The sequence below is a fragment of the Panulirus ornatus genome, chromosome 1, assembly GCF_036320965.1.
Source record: "Panulirus ornatus isolate Po-2019 chromosome 1, ASM3632096v1, whole genome shotgun sequence".
Classification (NCBI taxonomy): domain Eukaryota; kingdom Metazoa; phylum Arthropoda; class Malacostraca; order Decapoda; family Palinuridae; genus Panulirus; species Panulirus ornatus.
In genome coordinates this window covers 57456743-57475845 of record NC_092224.1, presented here as the reverse complement: position 1 = coordinate 57475845, position 19103 = coordinate 57456743, and the positions used below count along the sequence as shown (strand labels likewise).

The window sequence follows — 19103 nt, the reverse complement described above, 5'->3', positions numbered from 1 at the left end:
TGATTACCTGTTTATGTAAATCTGTAAGTAGTGATTGCTCGTGTGAGACCTCCCCATCTCCGTGCCTCTTTGAACTTCGATGTGGTGTCAGCACTCACACCATCTTTACCGGGTGTGCGTTCCATTCTTACACTTGTTTCTCAGGAAAGAAATAATTTCCTTTTTTTTTTGTTTAACTGTCTCATCCTCAGGTTCCTGCAGTTCCCTCTTAGTTCCTTTGTATCCATCTGGACGTAGAGAGCCGGTCTGTGGCACCGTCGTCACATCCGTTAAGAAATATCATTTTTGGAGCAGAATTGTCGGTCCGACATTTGGGTATGTTGGCCAGGCCTGTGCAAAGGTCGTTCATCATATCCAAAGGTCGGACCGTCGTGCTCAAGGTTACAGGTTCAAGAACATTGTAGTCCCGTCTCTGTGGTCCTTCTCTCATGGGAAGAGTTCAGGTCCATCGCCCATGACCCCCCGTAGCTCAACCTCTTTTTAATTCGGATGCTATTTAGTCGCTCGCTCCTGTACATCTTCTCTGGCAGACCTTATTTACGCCTATTGTAACTGTGATGGCCGCACGTGTTCTCTAGACACTCTCCTTTGGGATAACGCGTGTTATAAACCTATTTTACGAACGTCTCTCTGACTTCGTAGTGTCCAACAGGAAGATTCCCTCAGCGTCGTGACCTCAGGGTCATAGCCATAGCTTGGCCTGACCTCATGATGTCTCGTCCACATCACTCACATGTGTTGGGCATGGATTTCACCAGCCATGTGCCTGACCAGCGCTGGAGCCAGTCTTGTCCCTCTCCGTAGGGTGTCTTTGTCCTGAATACAGTATTCATTATTTACTTCATATTTTTGGCGTCGTCTGCAGACACGCTGAGGTACGAGTCGGGTCTGTCTGGCGAGTTATTTACGTGTCAGGAATAGCAGCGGCCACAGCACTGAACCCTGTATGGATATTGTGTGTGTGTTTGGTTGCTTGCTTGTATACTTTGTTGGTTATGTTTCAATAGACACTCTGTTGGTTCTGTTTAGTAACGATAGGTTTTTGCTGTGAGTAGAGTGTCACCTTTGGCGAGGCTGTAACACTGGGAGTACAGAGTCGTGAGAGAACTTCTCACTCCATAGGTGTCTTTATTTCCCTGCTCCTGGAAATAGTGCAGCTTTGAGTTGCAGGAGCCCTTAGAAATGTCTTTGGAAAACCAGAACTCTTTCATAGAAATCGTTCGTAGGGTAATTATAAGTGTATATCTATATTAACATATGCATTATACTCTGTTATAGACGAATGTGCTAACATGAGTGTTCTTCTCTGTATTTGTGCAGATCCCAACACCCAGTTCAAGGTGTGGACGAAGGCGTTCACGCAGCGACACGAGGGCAAGTCGTCGGCGCCCGTGTTCGTGTCGACGGACGTGTCTGGGCCTGGCGCCCCCAACATCACCAACCTCTCCTGCCAGGCGGACGCCACCATCTACCTCCAGTGGATGCGGCCCGACGAGGTCTACGGCTCCGTCGACCTCTACTACATATACTACCGCCCCGAGGACTCGTTCGAGTTCGAGGAGATCGCTGTCAACTCCGTCAGCGACCGTTTAAAACACAACGTGAGTACCCGGTATATGTTTGTTGTGTTGTTTATACAAGCAGGTGTTTGGGTTCGAGGTAGACGCAGGAAGTGACCTGACCTGTACTGAATAGATCCAGGAGGCAGGAATTGACCTGACCTGACCTGACCTTCACGTTAGGGCGTTTGACTCACGCCCCACGACCTTTGGGGAAGTAATCGTGCTGGGAACATGGGGGTTAAAGCGCTTTCCTCGTAGCGTGCTAGAAAACTTGCAGTCTCCAGCCATCCAGCTCTGAACTTAGTTCTTCACTTCTGAACCCCGGCCCTTAGAGTTGGATCGCACAACCCTATCCTTGCCCTTCGATTCTGAACCCCCCTGCTGTCTTCGATTCTGAACCCTCCTTCCGTCTCCGATTCAGACACCACGCAGTCCCCGAATCTCAACCCCCTTCCGTTTCCGAGTTCTGAATCCCCGACGTCCCAGAGTCTGAGCCCTCAGTCTTCTCCACGTTTGACCCCCCCATACCCACCGCGAGTCTGCTGAACCCATGTACCTTCTCAGAGGCTGAACCCACCTCATTTCTCAAAGTCCGAACACTCTGCCCTTCCAAGTCTGGACCCCCACCACCCTCATCCTTTTCCAACCCCCTCCACCCCAGGTGCTGCCTCACATGAGCAGTGATGCAGCCGCAGGAGAGAGAGAGAGAGAGAAAAAAGACGTTTGCAGGAAAACGGGACATAAGTGATGGAAACCTTGACGCGTGTGCGGTCGTCTTTATTCCCTCGAGTGCGGCGGGGCAGGGCGGTACGACGCCCTAGCCAAGCACGGAACAGTCATGCTGAAGTGTCGTACCGTCGTGTTCAGTGGTCGTACCTCAGGTTGCAAGAGATATAGTTTTATGTTTGACACATTGTTACCATTGTGAGTCTCCACCGCTAAACACTGATTGTAAGAAACAGTTGAGAGTGGAGAAGGAGAATATTAAACTCATATTTAGACGCAATGATATACAGAGAGAGGTCTAACTAGAGGTATAAAGTTCTTAGTGTACCGTAAACCCACAAACAAGAACGATTGTATACATTTTCTCTCGGCCCGCAACGAGAGAGCAAAGTCTGGAGTAATCACTGGGTTCCTTTAGAATGGAGTAACAATTAGCGGTGGTGTGTACTTGGGGCAGGAACATAGATATGTGACCGAGTCATTCAAGAAGTTGTTTTGCCCCTGAAGGTTTATTAATTAAGCTCAAGAAGGCGGCCAAGAACATAATGGAAAGGCAGAGAGGGAAGGTTAAAAGCAGCGTAGCGGAAAATGAGGTATACGATAACTCCGTGTTCAGGGAAGACCTCCGATATAAATAGGTGCTTACGGAAGATGAGAATGAACATTTTTATTCCAGGAATGAAAATGTATAATGGAATGAAAAAAAAAAATTAATAGAAGTGTGAGTGAGTATGATGTGATTTACGGATGTGCTTTGTGATGGATGTCTAGCTATTGACTATGAGGAAACAGGGCGAGGTATGGCCATAAGGGTAAATGAACATAAAGCTTAGATACGTCATCATAAATGGTGGCAGGAAACAGGTAATTCATAAAGACTTGAACAGTCGAATTTGTAGAGCCTTGGAAACCGCCCACATATGCTTTTAAAAAAGTAACCAGTCACTGAGAAGGCTTCATGAAATGGACTACAGCGACTGCTGGAGGATTGGTGAGGGGAATGTTGGGGTGACGGGGATCAGGAACGGGGGATCAGTCCGCTGTTGAGTAAGTCTTGTAGCACTTTATCTACAGAGTCTTTCTGAAGAATGATCGTGCGAAAGCACGAACGATAAAGGAACAAAGCTGAAAAGACACACTTACACACACACACTCTTCTCTCTCTCTCTCTCTCTCTCTCTCTCTCTCTCTCTCTCTCTCTCTCTCTCTCTCTCTCGGCTCCAGTCACGGACAAGAAAAGTCCACATCAAGGCTGGGCTTTAATTGAAAGGAGAAACGAGAGCCACAAACAATTGCTGTGTCAACGCAAGAGACAGCTAGCTATAGCACCGTCAGAATGGAAATGTGAGGGAAAGGTAGAGCGACAGGAGCGCCTTTAGCTGAAAACCAGAAAAGGACTGTCAGCGGATGAAGAGGAGTGGTTATCGTACTTGAATAAAGGAACGCTTTACCTCACGGATCAGGTAACATACATGCAAGGATTAAGGACAGTGGTTAACGCTGAGTGGGAGTCAAAGGCAGGAAAGTCTTTCCATATCCGATATACCCAAGCCCTTGTCTGAATGGCTTTAGAATAGGATCGGTTGAACCATGGATTGGAAGAAGTGGTTGTCTTGGAGGAAGAGGGGATAAATGTTCCTATTCGCGCAACAGCAGCCTCTGCTATGCGTTTAGCAAAGACAGAAGTATCATCACATTTATCTAAAGTCACAGAAGAATGTTCGCAAATTTCTCCATTCAGTTTTGTTGAGTTGCCAGTAGTTACGTTGAGAAAGGGCTGCTGGAGGGTGAGGTGCTGTTAAGATTTAGACATTTATGAGAGTGTGGTCAGTTGAGCCAACTGTCAGGAATATAGGTAGGGTGGTTGGTGCTTTGCTCTAAATCATTGAGAATGGACGACGTATGGGAGGAATTCAACCACTCCCTATGGTGAACATTGCAATCTCCTCAGTAGAGGCTTACGGGTGAGAGGATGTCACGGTCTCGGGGCAGGAGTTTAGGTAGTTGCAGAAAGAAATGGATTTTGTAGAATTCGGAGAGCAGTCAGCGAATCAACGAAGAGCGCGGAAGTTGGGAGATATACCTTGAGCCAGATAACATCATAGTTTAGGGAAACAGGGTCCTTGAACAGTGCAGTTGGTTTGTTGGCGTTAGAATAAGTTTACTTAAATTTTTTCCTACTAGATCGCAGTTTCCCGCGTTAGCTACTGAGCGCCCGCAACAAAGAAAGGCTGCATCTGCTCACATCTATTCCCAATCTGTCTCTTGTAATGCATCGAAATCACAGTGCAGCATGTCGACCCCAGTATACAACATCGTCCTAGTTCACTCTATCTTGTGCACGGCTTTCACCCTCCTGCATGTTCAGGCCCCGATCCCTCAAAATCTCTTACACTTCATCCTGCTGTCATCAATTTGGTCTTTGTGTTCTCCTTGTTTCCTTCACCTGTGACACGTATATCCTCTTTTTCAACCTTTCTTAAGTTATTCTTTTTCATATATCTAAATCATTACACAACACCTTCTTCAGCTCTCTCAACCACATCCTTTTATTATATATATATATATATATATATATATATATATATATATAATATATTGATCGCCCTTTTCCGCATCAGCTGGGTGGCGCCAGGAAGAAGACAAAGAACGACCTATCCACTCATATATATATATATATATATATATATATATATATATATATATATATATATATAAACGCCCATACACGTATATGTACATACATATATACATACATATACATATCAACATACACTTATATACATACACAGACATATACATATATACACATGTACACATAAACAGTGTCCATCATAGGAAAGGATTCGAATCCTCATCACTTGTGACAAACAGGAAAGCTAATCACTCAATCGCCAGTACCCATAATGGAAACAGCAATTGGATTACAAGTCATCGAATGTCCTTCGTCCTATATATATATATATATATATATATATATATATATATATATGTTGGAGTGCATTGTATATTAGTGAACGTTTGATGTAGTATATCACATTCATATACATCCATTTTTGACAGGTTTGATCGGTAAAATGCTCCTCCTGATTACTGTGTACCTAACGAGAAACGACTGGAGGTCCCATAATCTGTTTACATGGGATGAAGGACATGCGATGACTATCATTCGAATAGATTATTCTCTGTTAGTGGCACTGGTTGTTTAGTAGTAAGGACTCCAGTCTGTCACACAAAGTGGCCAGGGTTCGAATCCTTCCTTATGAAGGACTTTGCGTGTGTGTGTGTTTTTATTATTTGTGTTCTGAGGAGAGTTTTACTCTGCTGTTGTCCCGCGTCTTAACCTTGTATTTGAAACGTCTGAGGTGAACCATGGAAAGGTGTATGGGGCCTGGATGTGGATGTGGGTTCGGTGCATTACACATAACAGCTAGAGAATGAGTGTGAACTAATGTGGCCTTTTTGTCTGTTTTCCTGGCGTTACCTCGCTGAAGCAGGGGATAGCGATGCTGTTTCCTGTGGAGCGGGGTAGCGACAGGAATGGACGAAGACAAGTATGAATATGTACATGTGTATGTTTGTATATATCTGTGTATTCCCTGCGTGTCGTAGAAGGCGACTAAAAGGGAAGGGAGCGGGGGGGCTGGAAATCCTCCCCTCTCATTTTTTTTTTAATTTTCCAAAAGAAGGAACAGAGAAGGGGGCCAGGTGAGGATATTCCCTCAAAGGCCCAGTCCTCTGTTCTTAACGCTACTTCGCTAATTCGGGAAATGGCGAATGGTATGAAAGAAAGAAATATATATGTATATGTTATGTATATGTATGGATATGTTTATATGTATATGAATGTATTATACGTATGTGGGCGTTTATGTATATATACGTGTATATGAGTGAATGGGCCATTTATCATGTTTCCTGGCGCTACCTAGCTGACGCGGGAAACAGCGATTACATATTATAATATAATATATATATATATATATATATATATATATATATATATATATATATATATATATATATATATATATATATATATATGATTGTCTTTGATCCATTGTCTGTATACACACACAGTCACACATACATCCACCGAGACCTAAGCCAGGTACCCATTTATCGACCAGCCCCGAGGAGAGAATAAACACCTGGGTTGAATGTGAGCTGACTGCCTCGCCCAGTATTCGAACGCGTGTTGGTCTGACCCTGGAATGTCCCGTACTGATTCATGGTCAGTAATGCTAACCACCACACTACGTAAGCTTGTATGTGTGTGTGTGTGTGTGTGTGTGTGTGTGTGTGTAGATTTATGCAGATTTCCATTATTGGCGAAAAGGTAGAAGGGAGACAGGTGTTAGCCCGTCCGTCTGTCAAAGGTAGGACGGGCGTGGCTACGCTACAGGAAGCAAGGAGGCACCACCTACCAGCAGCAGGAGACGCCGCTCCACACTCTGGTAGCAACACCATCACCACCGCGGTTACCACCCCATCTGCAGGAGGAGGGAAAGGCATGAATACCTTGAAAGAAGATTGCCATCTTTGTGCCGCACATTATGCAGAGCTGACCCCGGAGTTCAATGTCGCGCTCGTACTATAATTATTATTATTGCCACGCTCGTCACTTTTTCTTGCCCTAACCCTGTCTTGGCCAGGTTCCTGGTGTGGTTTATGTTGTTAGGGTCCTCCTGACCCTGCCTGGCCAGTTTCCTGGTGTGCCATATGTTGGTAGGGTCCTCCTGACCCTGCCTGGCCAGTTTCCTGGTGTGCCATATGTTGGTAGGGTCCTCCTGACCCTGTCTGGCCAGTTTCCTGGTGTGCCATATGTTGGTAGGGTCCTCCTGACTCTGCCTGGCCAGTTTCATGGTGTGTCATATGTTGGTAGGGTCCTCCTGACCCTGCCTGGCCAGTTTCCTGGTGTGCCACATGTTGGTAGGGTCCTCCTGACCCTGCCTGGCCAGGTTCCTTGTGTGCCATATGTTGGTAGCGTCCTCCTGACCCTGCCGGGCCAGGTTCCTGGTGTGTCATATGTTGGTAGGGTCCTCCTGACCCTGCCTGGCCAGGTTCCTTGTGTGCCATATGTTGGTAGGGTCCTCCTGACCCTGCCTGGCCAGTTTCCTGGTGTGCCACATGTTGCTAGGGTCCTCCTGACTCTGCCTGGCCAGGCTCCTGGTGTAGCATATATTGGTAGAGTCTCCCTCTCCCTGCCTGGCGAGGGTAGTGGTGTAGAATATATAAGTAGGGTGTTTTGGCTGCTGGCTGGTAGGCCAGTTTGACCTGGGAGGAAGCAGGTGGGGTGGACTGACTAACGGGTTGGAAGCCCAGCTTATTACCCATGGTTCTGCCTATCCTGACGGGATGGGTACCTTGCTTACCACCGTGGATAGTGGGAGTGACCTCTCTACTGTTCTAATCTATGTTAGAAAAGGAGGAGGAAGCCATACGACTCGTAGATTAGCCCGAGACACACGCACCTCCTGAAGGGAGAGTCCACGAAGACGAGGCCAGATACTCAGGGACATTATTAATATTATTATTATTATTATTATTATTATTATTATTATTATTATTATTATTACAGATGTAGGAAGTCATGGGTATTTAGGGGGTATAGCCCCAAAGAGACAAACAACCTCACCCAAGAACCCCTCACAGCGACACCACTTTGGTGCCTCACATACACTGGCAGCTTCACTCGGGGACCTCACAAAGCGACAGCCTCACTCAGGGACCCCAAAGAGACCACCAGCTGCACTCAGTGGCCTCCTCAGGGATCGGCAGCTTCACTCAAAAACCAACACTTTCACCCGGGGACCGACAACTTCACTCAGACCACAGAGAAACTACACCCTTGGACCTCCGAGCAACTGACAGCTTCGCTCTGGCACCAGGAACTTGCTACCCTCTTTTACGGTCGCTGCCGTGGAGGCTGTTTTACCGCCGCTATAGTAGAGGAATAGCGCGTTATTAAAGGCCAAGTTGAAGGGCAGTGAAGGGCACGGGGAGGGGGGGGGGGGCTGTGGCGTCCTGTGCGGAAGGGGAGGAGATGAAGCCCCCTTTTTACTCTCAAGATTTAATTGGTTCTGTCCTGTGATGTTGGGATGTGTGTGGTAGGGGATGGGGTGGAGGAAAGCTGGAGAAATGGGGGGGGGGGTGGGGGGATTGCTTAGCACTATCTCCCCCCCATCCAACCCCCGCCATCCATCAGTCTCCATAGCAAACGTGATCTTCGTTCAATCGAATATATCAGAAAAATCTTGGTTGATTAACATAGGTGCCACCCACGGGGGATATGCCCAGGATATGTCGCCCTTCAACTTGGTCTCATTTCCTGACGCTATCGTGATGGCCACGCTCCCGAGAACCCTCCAACACACCCCTTGCTAAAGTTCTCGTAACTCCTACATCCTTTCCCTCGGGTCAACACTCCAAGGAACCCTCCAACGCAACCCCTGCCAGAGTTCTCCAAAGTTCCCTCCAGTCAGCAGCTCTCCCAAGAACACTCCAACATAACCCGTATCTATATTCGACTCCAACAGCCTTTCCCTCCGGTCAACACTCCAGAGAACCTCCAATACAAACCCTCCAACCTCCTCAAATCTTGCCCAACCTGAAACCCGTCCCTCCAAGTCAAGCACTCCCTCCACCTCAAACCCCTCCCAAATTCTTCAGCTCTCCAGACACACATACACACAAAAAAATATATCCTCCAGACACCAGTCCAGGAAGATACTCGTTGCCTAGCCTAGCCCCCAGCCACCTGGACCTACTCCTAGCTTAGCCTAGCCCCCAGCCACCTGGACCTGGACCTGGTTCATCGTTAGCGGCGACGGGGCCCGTTACAGGAGCGAGTGTGATCTGGGAGGGAAAAGTGAATCTGAAAACAGCTCATGAGTTTCGTTATAGTGATGATGATAATAATGATGATGATGATGATTGTTATAACAACTGTGAGCCCCGCTGTAGCAGTGATGCCGGTTGTAACAACCCTGCGCTCTGAGTGCCACTGTACCGATGGTGATGATGATCGTTATAACAGGTCTACGATACGCCGTAACATTGATGATGATGATGGTGATGATTCTTGTTGTAACAGCTCGTAAGTCCGCTATCATGAGAATTATCATCAGTGCTACGTATGATCACATGGCTGCCTCAATGCTACGTATGGTCACATGGCTGCCTCAATGCTACGTGTGATCACATGGCTGCCTCAATGTTACGTATGATCACAGGCTGCCTCAATGCTACGTGTGATCACATGGCTGCCTCACTGCTACGTATGATCACATGGCTGCCTCAGTGTTACGTATGATCACATGGCTGCCTCAGTGCTACGTATGATCACATGGCTGCCTCAATGTTACGTATGATCACATGGCTGCCTCAGTGCTACGTATGATCACATGGCTGCCTCAATGCTACGTATGATCACATGGCTGCCTGAATAAGAATCATGTGGCGTAACGAGACTCGTCACCTCTGCACCGACCATGATAGAGCTATAACGAGAATCACCAGAATCGTCGTTCGTAACATGAATCATTACCTCTCCGATCAGAATCGTGTGTTATCATCATAAGAATCACCACTGACCTAACGAGAGCCAGCCGTGACGGAACCAGAACTGTTCTCTAGAAACAAACATTGTTGACATTGGAAAATTCATTGATCTTTTCGTAGAATCGCTGTAACAAGAATCACGGACGGTATAGCCAGGACCTACGAAGATGTTATAGCAAGAATCATACGAGCCAATAATTCTTGTCGTAGCAGCATTGATTTTTCGATTCTTGTTATAATGGTGGTGATTCCTGTTACAGTAGCAGTGATTCTTGTTATAGTGGTGGTGATTCCTGTTATAGTAGCAATGATTCTTGTTATAGTGGTGGTGATTCCTGTTATAGTAGCAGTGATTCTTGTTATAGTGGGGGTGATTCCTGTTACAGTAGCAATGATTCTTGTTATAGTGGGGGTGATTCCTGTTACAGTAGCAGTGATTCTTGTTATAGTGGTGGTGATTCCTGTTACAGTAGCAGTGATTCTTGTTATAGTGGTGGTGATTCCTGTTATAGTAGCAGTGATTCTTGTTATAGTGGTGATGATTCCTGTTATAGTAGCAGTGATTCTTGTTATAGTGGTGGTGATTCCTGTTACAGTAGCAGTGATTCTTGTTATAGTGGTGGTGATTCCTGTTACAGTAGCAATGATTCTTGTTATAGTGGGGGTGATTCCTGTTACAGTAGCAGTGATTCTTGTTATAGTGGTGGTGATTCCTGTTACAGTAGCAATGATTCTTGTTATAGTGGGGGTGATTCCTGTTACAGTAGCAGTGATTCTTGTTATAGTGGTGGTGATTCCTGTTACAGTAGCAATGATTCTTGTTATAGTGGGGGTGATTCCTGTTACAGTAGCAGTGATTCTTGTTATAGTGGTGGTGATTCCTGTTACAGTAGCAATGATTCTTGTTATAGTGGGGGTGATTCCTGTTACAGTAGCAATGATTCTTGTTATAGTGGGGGTGATTCCTGTTATAGTAGCATTGATTCTTGTTATAGTGGTGGTGATTCCTGTTACAGTAGCAGTGATTCTTGTTATAGTGGTGGTGATTCCTGTTACAGTAGCAATGATTCTTGTTATAGTGGTGGTGATTCCTGTTACAGTAGCAGTGATTCTTGTTATAGTGGTGGTGATTCCTGTTACAGTAGCAGTGATTCTTGTTATAGTGGTGGTGATTCCTGTTACAGTAGCAGTGATTCTTGTTATTGTGGGGGTGATTCCTGTTACAGTAGCAATGATTCTTGTTATAGTGGTGGTGATTCCTGTTACAGTAGCAATGATTCTTGTTATAGTGGTGGTGATTCCTGTTACAGTAGCAGTGATTCTTGTTATAGTGGGGGTGATTCCTGTTACAGTAGCAATGATTCTTGTTATAGTGGTGGTGATTCCTGTTACAGTAGCAATGATTCTTGTTATAGTGGGGGTGATTCCTGTTACAGTAGCAATGATTCTTGTTATAGTGGTGGTGATTCCTGTTACAGTAGCAGTGATTCTTGTTATAGTGGGGGTGATTCCTGTTACAGTAGCAATGATTCTTGTTATAGTGGTGGTGATTCCTGTTACAGTAGCAGTGATTCTTGTTATAGTGGTGGTGATTCCTGTTACAGTAGCAGTGATTCTTGTTATAGTGGTGGTGATTCCTGTTACAGTAGCAATGATTCTTGTTATAGTGGGGGTGATTCCTGTTACAGTAGCAATGATTCTTGTTATAGTGGGGGTGATTCCTGTTACAGTAGCAATGATTCTTATTAAGCATCGATGATTTTCGCTATAGCGACGATGATTCTTCTCATCAATTGGTGATTCTCCATAGAGCAGCGGGCATTCGAATAACGAGCCGTGATTCTTCTCACCATAAATGATTCCCGGTGTGATTCCGAAGGCAGTCGCAAAAGATTCTGGTTCGAACAAAAGGATCAATTTCTCAAGATTCTTCAGAAATGGAGATTTCTCTTGGGGAAGCAGAGATTCTGATGAGCTGTGAAGATCATTGTGATTACATCCTGTTGGTTCCCGGTTAGGTTTAGCAACAGAGGTGTACTTACTGTTGGCCTCTCGTTCGGTTTATCGACAGAGGTGTACTTACTGTTGGTTCCCGGTTCGGTTAAGCAACTGGGGTGTACTTACTGTTGGTCCCCGGTTAGGTTTAGCAACTGGGGTGTACTTACTGTTGGTCCCCGGTTAGGTTTAGCAACTGGGGTGTACTTACTGTTGGTCCCCGGTTAGGTTTAGCAACTGGGGTGTACTTACTGTTAGTTCCCGGTGAGATGAAGCAACAGAGGTGTACTTACTGTTAGTTCCCGGTTAGATTAAGCAACAGAGGTGTACTTACTGTTAGTTCCCGGTTAGATTAAGCAACATGGGTGTACTTTTTGTTGGTTCCTTGTTGTAGTCTTGCCTGTACAGTACAGTTCGTATGTGTGTGTGTGTGTGTATGTGTGTGTGTGTGTGTGTGTGTGTGGTTTGTAGTTAGTGCATGTGGTCTGTGGCGAGTGCCTTAGGATTTTGTCGCTCATTAGCCGACTTCGGTTTCTTTGTTGGTGTGTTGCCGTCCTGTTTGTGGCTGTGCTCTGTTGCTTGTACCTGTGGATCATAGATGGTGTTCCGTGTGGTTTGTGTCTCGGGACGTGAGTGTCATGGTTTGTACCCTCTGATTGTAACTTGCGGCTGGTACCTGTGAGTGGTATAGGGTACATGTTTGACTCGTGTGGAGTACATGTACCGTCTTGATCCGTGTGTTTGTTCATGTACCGTGTTTGTACATGTACCGTGTTTGTTCATGTACCGTGTTTGTACATGTACCGTGTTTGTTCATGTACCGTGTTTGTACATGTACCGTGTTTGTACATGTACCGTGTTTGTTCATGTACCGTGTTTGTACATGTACCGTGTTTGTACATGTACCGTGTTTGTACATGTACCGTGTTTGTACATGTACCGTGTTTGTACATGTACCGTGTTTGTACATGTACCGTGTTTGTTCATGTACCGTGTTTGTACATGTACCGTGTTTGTACATGTACCGTGCCTGTACATGTACCGTGTTTGTTCATGTACCGTGTTTGTACATGTACCGTGTTTGTTCATGTACCGTGCTTGTACATGTACCGTGTTTGTTCATGTACCGTGTTTGTACACGAGCTTGGTTGACAAGTACGGTAGTGAGGAGGTACAAGGTACGACCCAGGAGCAGGATGGTACCATCGTTGAACACGACGGTGCAGCCCTTGGATATGACGGTCAAGTCTTTGTTCTGGGCACGTACCAACGTGCCCTAGGATCGTACCGTTATGCCCCTAGGATCGTAACGTTATGCCCTGGGATCGTACCGTTATGGCCCAAGGATCGTAACGTTATGCCCAAGGATCGTAACGTTATGCCCCAAGGATCGTAACATTATGCCCCAAGGATCGTAACATTATGCCCAAGGATCGTAACATTATGCCCAAGGATCGTAACGTTATGCCCCAAGGATCGTAACATTATGCCCCAAGGATCGTAACATTATGCCCAAGGATCGTAACATTATGCCCAAGGATCGTAACGTTATGCCCAAGGATCGTAACGTTATGCCCAAGGATCGTAACGTTATGCCCAGGGATCGTAACGTTATGCCCTAGGATCGTAACGTTATGCCCAAGGATCCTACCGTTGTGCCCAGAGATCGTACCGTTATGCCCAGGGACCGTACCGTTATGCACAGGGACCGTACCGTTATGCCCTAGGATCGTAACGTTATGCCCAAGGATCCTACCGTTATGCCCAGAGATCGTACCGTTATGCCTAGGGATCGTACCGTTATGGCCCAAGGATCGTAACGTTATGCCCAAGGATCGTACCGTTATGCCTAGGGATCGTACCGTTATGGCCCAAGGATCGTACCGTTATGCCCCAAGGATCGTACCGTTACGCCCATGAATTTCAAGTTACGCTATGTGGTTTCCCGAAGCTGTGATTTGCGCATGTATGTTTACCAAGAGGTAGAGAGAGAGAGAGAGAGAGAGAGAGAGAGAGAGAGAGAGAGAGAGAGAGAGAGAGAGAGAGAGAAAATGACCCGTCATTACAGTGGTGTAAGACTCGGAACAGCGTATGAACTGTAATGAATACAGTGTTATGCCACGTACTCGTGGGCTCTGTCGAGCAACAGCAAGATAGATCATTATACCTTATATATATATATATATTTTTTTTTTTCAAACTATTCGCCATTTCCCGCGTTAGCGAGGTAGCGTTAAGAACAGAGAACTGGGCCACTGAGGGAATATCCTCACCTGGCCCCCTTCTCTGTTCCTTCTTTTGGAAAATTAAAAAAAAATTGAGAGGGGAGGATTTCCAGCCCCCCCCCGCTCCCTCCCCTTTTAGTCGCTTTCTACGACACGCAGGGAATACGTGGGAAGTATTCTTTCTCCCCTATCCCCAGGGATAACCTTATATATATATATATATATATATATATATATATATATATATATATATATATATATATATATATATATAGTCACTATATTCGATCGCCGTTTCCCGCGTTAGCTAGGTAGCTCCAGGAAACAGATGAAGCATGGCCCATCCACTCGCACGCGCGCATACACACACTACACTACCTCGCTGAGGCGGGAAATGGCGAATAGTATGAAAGAAATATATATATATATATATATATATATATATATATATATATATATATATATATATATATATATATATATATATATATATATATTTCTTTTCTTTCTTTTAAACTATTCGCCATTTCCCGCGTTAGCGAGGTAGCGTTAAGAACAGAGGACTGGGCCTTTGTGGAATATCCTCACCTGGCCCCCCTCTGTTCCTTCTTTTGGAAAATTAAAAAAAAAACGAGAGGGGAGGATTTCCAGCCTCCCGCTCCCTCCCCTTTTAGCCGCCTTCTACGACACGCAGGGAATACGTGTGAAGTATTCTTAATCCCCTATCCCCAGGGATATATATATATATACATATATATATATATATATATATATATATATATATATATATATATATATATATATATATATATATGAATTGGAAAGGATCCCAATTTTGCGTGTGATCGAGATATTCCTATGAGTCCACGGGGAAAATGAAACATGATAAGTTCCCAAGTGCACTTTCGTGTAATAATCACATCATCAGGGGAAACACAAGAGAGAAATATAACAGTCAGTTGATATACATCGAAGAGACGAAACTAGGACGCCATTTGGTAAACATGCGATTGTCCAAGACAGACAACGAGCCTTCATAAACTTATCGTTTTACAAATTTTATCAGCAATAAAGTTATCTAATTTGTATAGACCATCACTAATATTAAGATTATAATTCTTTGTGTATTTAATGATAAAAGATTCAATGATATTTCTCGTGGTAATAGAGTTAGAGAATAACTGAGATGGAATTACTCCAGTCAGTACAATGATCATAGTTTTTAACGTGATTAAACAAGGCATTTGGTTCTTGTCCCGTTCTTATACCATATTTATGTTGCTTAAGTCTAACAAAAAGACCCTTACCTGTCTGCCCAACATAGAATTGATCACAATTTCCACATGGCACTTTATAGATGCATCCAAGAGAATTTTCTGGTGAATTCCTGATTAAGATATTCTTTATAGTATAATTGCTGCTAGAGGCAACATTTACATTAAAGAATTTTAGCAACATGGGAAGCAAAGTGAAATTATTATTAAAAGGGAGAACTAAAAGATTCTTGGTGTCAATGGGAGGTTTGGGCTCAACTCTATAAAATGATTTCTTTGCTAACTTAAGGGATTTATCAATGAAAGATCTAGGGCACTTTAACTTAGATCCAATAGAATGTATCTTCGCAAACTCATCGTCAATAAACTCTGGACTGCAAGTACGTAATGACTGTTATATTTCTCTCTTGTGTCTCCCCAGATGATGTGATTATTACACGAAAGTGCACTTGGGAACTTATAGGAATATATATATATATATATATATATATATATATATATATATATATATATATATATATATATATATATATATATATATATACACACACACACACACACACACTTTACACACCCACACACACACACACACACACACACACCATGATCTGTACTGTCGTTTGTGGATGCATTTCGTGTGTGGCGGATGTGGTGGAGTCGCTGTGGATAGTGTGCAGTCCGTGTGATTGTGAATTAGAATTACTGGGTGGGTGGAATATATGAGGTCGTATTTTGTGTGTTGGGTAAGATATGTGGGCGTGTACGTAATTGATGACGCTGGATGGGTGGGATTGTACAATACTGTTCCATGAATAGAATGTGTGGGATTGAAATAAACATTTCTTTAAGGGGGAAACATGCAGGAATGGTGTCGCTGTGGATGTGTGGGAATGTGTGCTGACGATGAGTGGGTTATACGGGATGGCATCGGGTGCAGTGAATGTATACGGGAGCTGATGGCTCCTCCTGACCATAGATGGACGTATTTATATATTCAAGAAAGCGGCGCAGCTTTGTCGCAGACCGACCTGTCGGCCTTGGTGGATGAGCCTCTGAACCCGAGTAAGGTATTTATAAGTGCCTTCCACAGGCACCATCGGGCAAGTCTTTGATCTTCAGTCGCAGCGTCGTGACCAAGCTGTAGGGGAGGGTGGAAGAGCTTGCGAAGCCGTCCTCGTGTGTAAGTAAGGTTTCAGTAACAGGCACCATCGAGGAAGTCTTGGACTGCCCGTAGCTGTCTAGGGATGGGGACGAGTTCTGGCCTGGGTGTTCCTGTTGTGGCACGTGGAGGTGAAGCGGGCTGGGGGAAGCTAATGATCATGGGGTAGGCTCAAGGCAAGTTGCTGGAACGGTAAGCGGAGTCTCGTTGGTGTTGTATGGGTGGGACGTGGCTACTGTACCTCACTGTTCCGCATTAAGGGGAAAAAAAGTCAACTTGCGTCGAATAAGAAACACGTCAGCCGTTCCTTAGACTGATAGAATCTGAGTATAAAGTATTGTAAGTGGTTTTCATGATTAGGATAATCCATAGTGTTCTCTTCTGTGAGACGATGGTGGAATATATAGTATCATACTATCTACGGGAGAGTGCTATCCTTTGCATGCAAATCATCAGGTTTCAGGCCACTAAACACAGTCTTGGATGTTGCAAGGGCAGGCCCGGGAGTGTAGAGGTGAGGTGTGTAGGTCCCTCACCATACCTGTTGAAGGAGGAGCTGCTGAGTGAGTGTTGGTGGTGATAGTGAGGGAGGGAACGGTTGGTGAAAGTCCCCCACCATACCTGTTGAAGGAGGAGCTGCTGAGTGAGTGTTGGTGGTGATAGCGAGGGAGGGTAAGGCCGGTGAAGGTCCCCCACCATACCCGTTGAAGAGAGAGCTTGCTTTTAGATAGGTTGAAAGTGTTGAAGGTAAGTGGGTGAAGCGCTTCTGTTGGAGGATGAAAAGGAAGAATGGGCAAGCATGTCGATGGTGGAGGGGAGAAGCGATGTCTGTGAGGGGGAAAGCGCGTTCATCCAGGAGTGAGAGGGCCGGCCATTGAGGCAGACACAGAGCACGTCGACACAGTTCTTCACTGAAACGGAACATGTGGAAACACACACATTATGGACACAGTTGGTGCCTTAGGATATTAAGGAGTGGCAAGGTGAGAGGGACGGGGCTATGAGCGAGTTGGGTCAGAGCCGCTCTCTCCCAATGAACGCTTATGTATACTGGTGTCCAGTACTGTATTGTGGTGTATAGGGACACCTTGTTTGTTGTGTGGTGGTATGGTACTGCTGAACAGGGCTGGCCTGGGTCGTGAAATTTTGTGTGGCTGTGTATATACGCTGTGTATACAGTGTGTGGTGAAGATGCTGTGCTTTGTACGTAAATGGCCCATGTTCGTAGTGCTGGGGTAAGACCCGGTGACGTACTGTGTGGTGTATTTGTTGCTTTTATCCTCAGAATTAGCTGGTCTTGACGGGCGTGGAGGAGTGTTAGGTAATGGCAGTCACACTCGCCTTCTTGCTCTGCGTCATCCCCCCCTCCCCCCATGTAACTGTATGGGTGACGAATTATGGTAATGTAATGGTATCCAGGCTGCCACATCAGACCCCCGCGACGCCTGAGAAACCTTGGGAGGCCTTAAGACCTTTTCGCATTACCCATTCAGCGCGCCAGACCCTTAACCTGCTGGCTGTGCCCGCATACTATCATCTGGCACCCAACCCAGGACCCCCATTGGCTTGAGTCCGCCCCTACGCGGAAATCAAACCGTGGTCCCTTTTAAACGCCTAGACTGGGCCAACCTCGCCTGCCCACTGACCACCATACGTGTACTTTACGACAGTTTCCGAAGTCTTCTCCCATGAATCGGTCTGGGGCCAAGCTGCTGTGTTGCTCGGGGACCGCTGTGGTCTCCAACAGCACGACTAGGTAGGACGAACAACACAGCAGCCTGGGAGACCGAGTTACGAGGACACGAGGCCTCGTAAGCCATCGTAAGGTAAACGAAAGTAAAGCTTAGTTAGGTAAGTTATCCAAGGCTGTACCAGTTTCATGATCCTGTAACCGCGCACAGTGGATTATTCCGTGCAGTTTTGTTGTGAGGTGTTTGTGAAGGGGGTGCCAGTCCTCCGCTTAATGGAGACTCGTTCTAGCCCTAGAACCATTATTTTTTTTTTTTCACCTCTTCCCATTTATCAAAACTGGCTGGCTAGGCTACCTGACTTTGAGATGACTTCATGCCATTTGTCTCGTAGAGTCTCGTGACGAAAGTTGTCATAAGGTGGCATGATCGTGACTGTCAGAACGTTGTGGTAAGGGAGAGTGAGACTGTGATGGACTTGTGGTGTAGGTTGTGAGTGCTGAGGTGTGGCTAGTTAATGATGAGTGAATGTGTGTGTGTGTTAGGACGGGTGTAGCTGAGAGAGTGTCTATGTCTGTTTTTCTCTATCTACCTGCCTACTTTTGTGTTTTTTTTGTATGTTACTAAGTAATAATGATGTGATGATAATGATGATAAGTAGTATATTGAGTATTGAGTGAACTACAGGAAGCTGATGAAAAAATATATATTAAAGTAAAACATGGGCTATAGAAAGGTTAAGCAGTTTTTACGCTAATAGAGGTGTGGAGATTTAATTTACAGTTTAGTTATCAATGTCGATGTGTGGTTGGGAAAGGGGTTGTTATATTAGCTTCTGTACGAGCCCGGATTGCCTTGATGTGGTTCTGATGCAGAACTGTACACAGGGACCAGCGATCTCAGGTGGTAGG

General features: G+C 45.3%; 1 protein-coding gene across 2 annotated transcripts in view; it reads left to right on the top strand.

Annotated features, from left to right (window-relative positions):
- The window catches only part of Ptp99A (Protein tyrosine phosphatase 99A), a 1440930-nt gene that overhangs the window by 1209070 nt on the left and 212757 nt on the right, over nt 1–19103 (top strand). For both annotated transcript variants that reach the window (XM_071662728.1, XM_071662717.1), the window contains exon 8: nt 1321–1601. In XM_071662728.1, coding sequence (XP_071518829.1) covers nt 1321–1601 — 281 coding nt within the window. The remainder of the gene's footprint in view (nt 1–1320; nt 1602–19103) is intronic.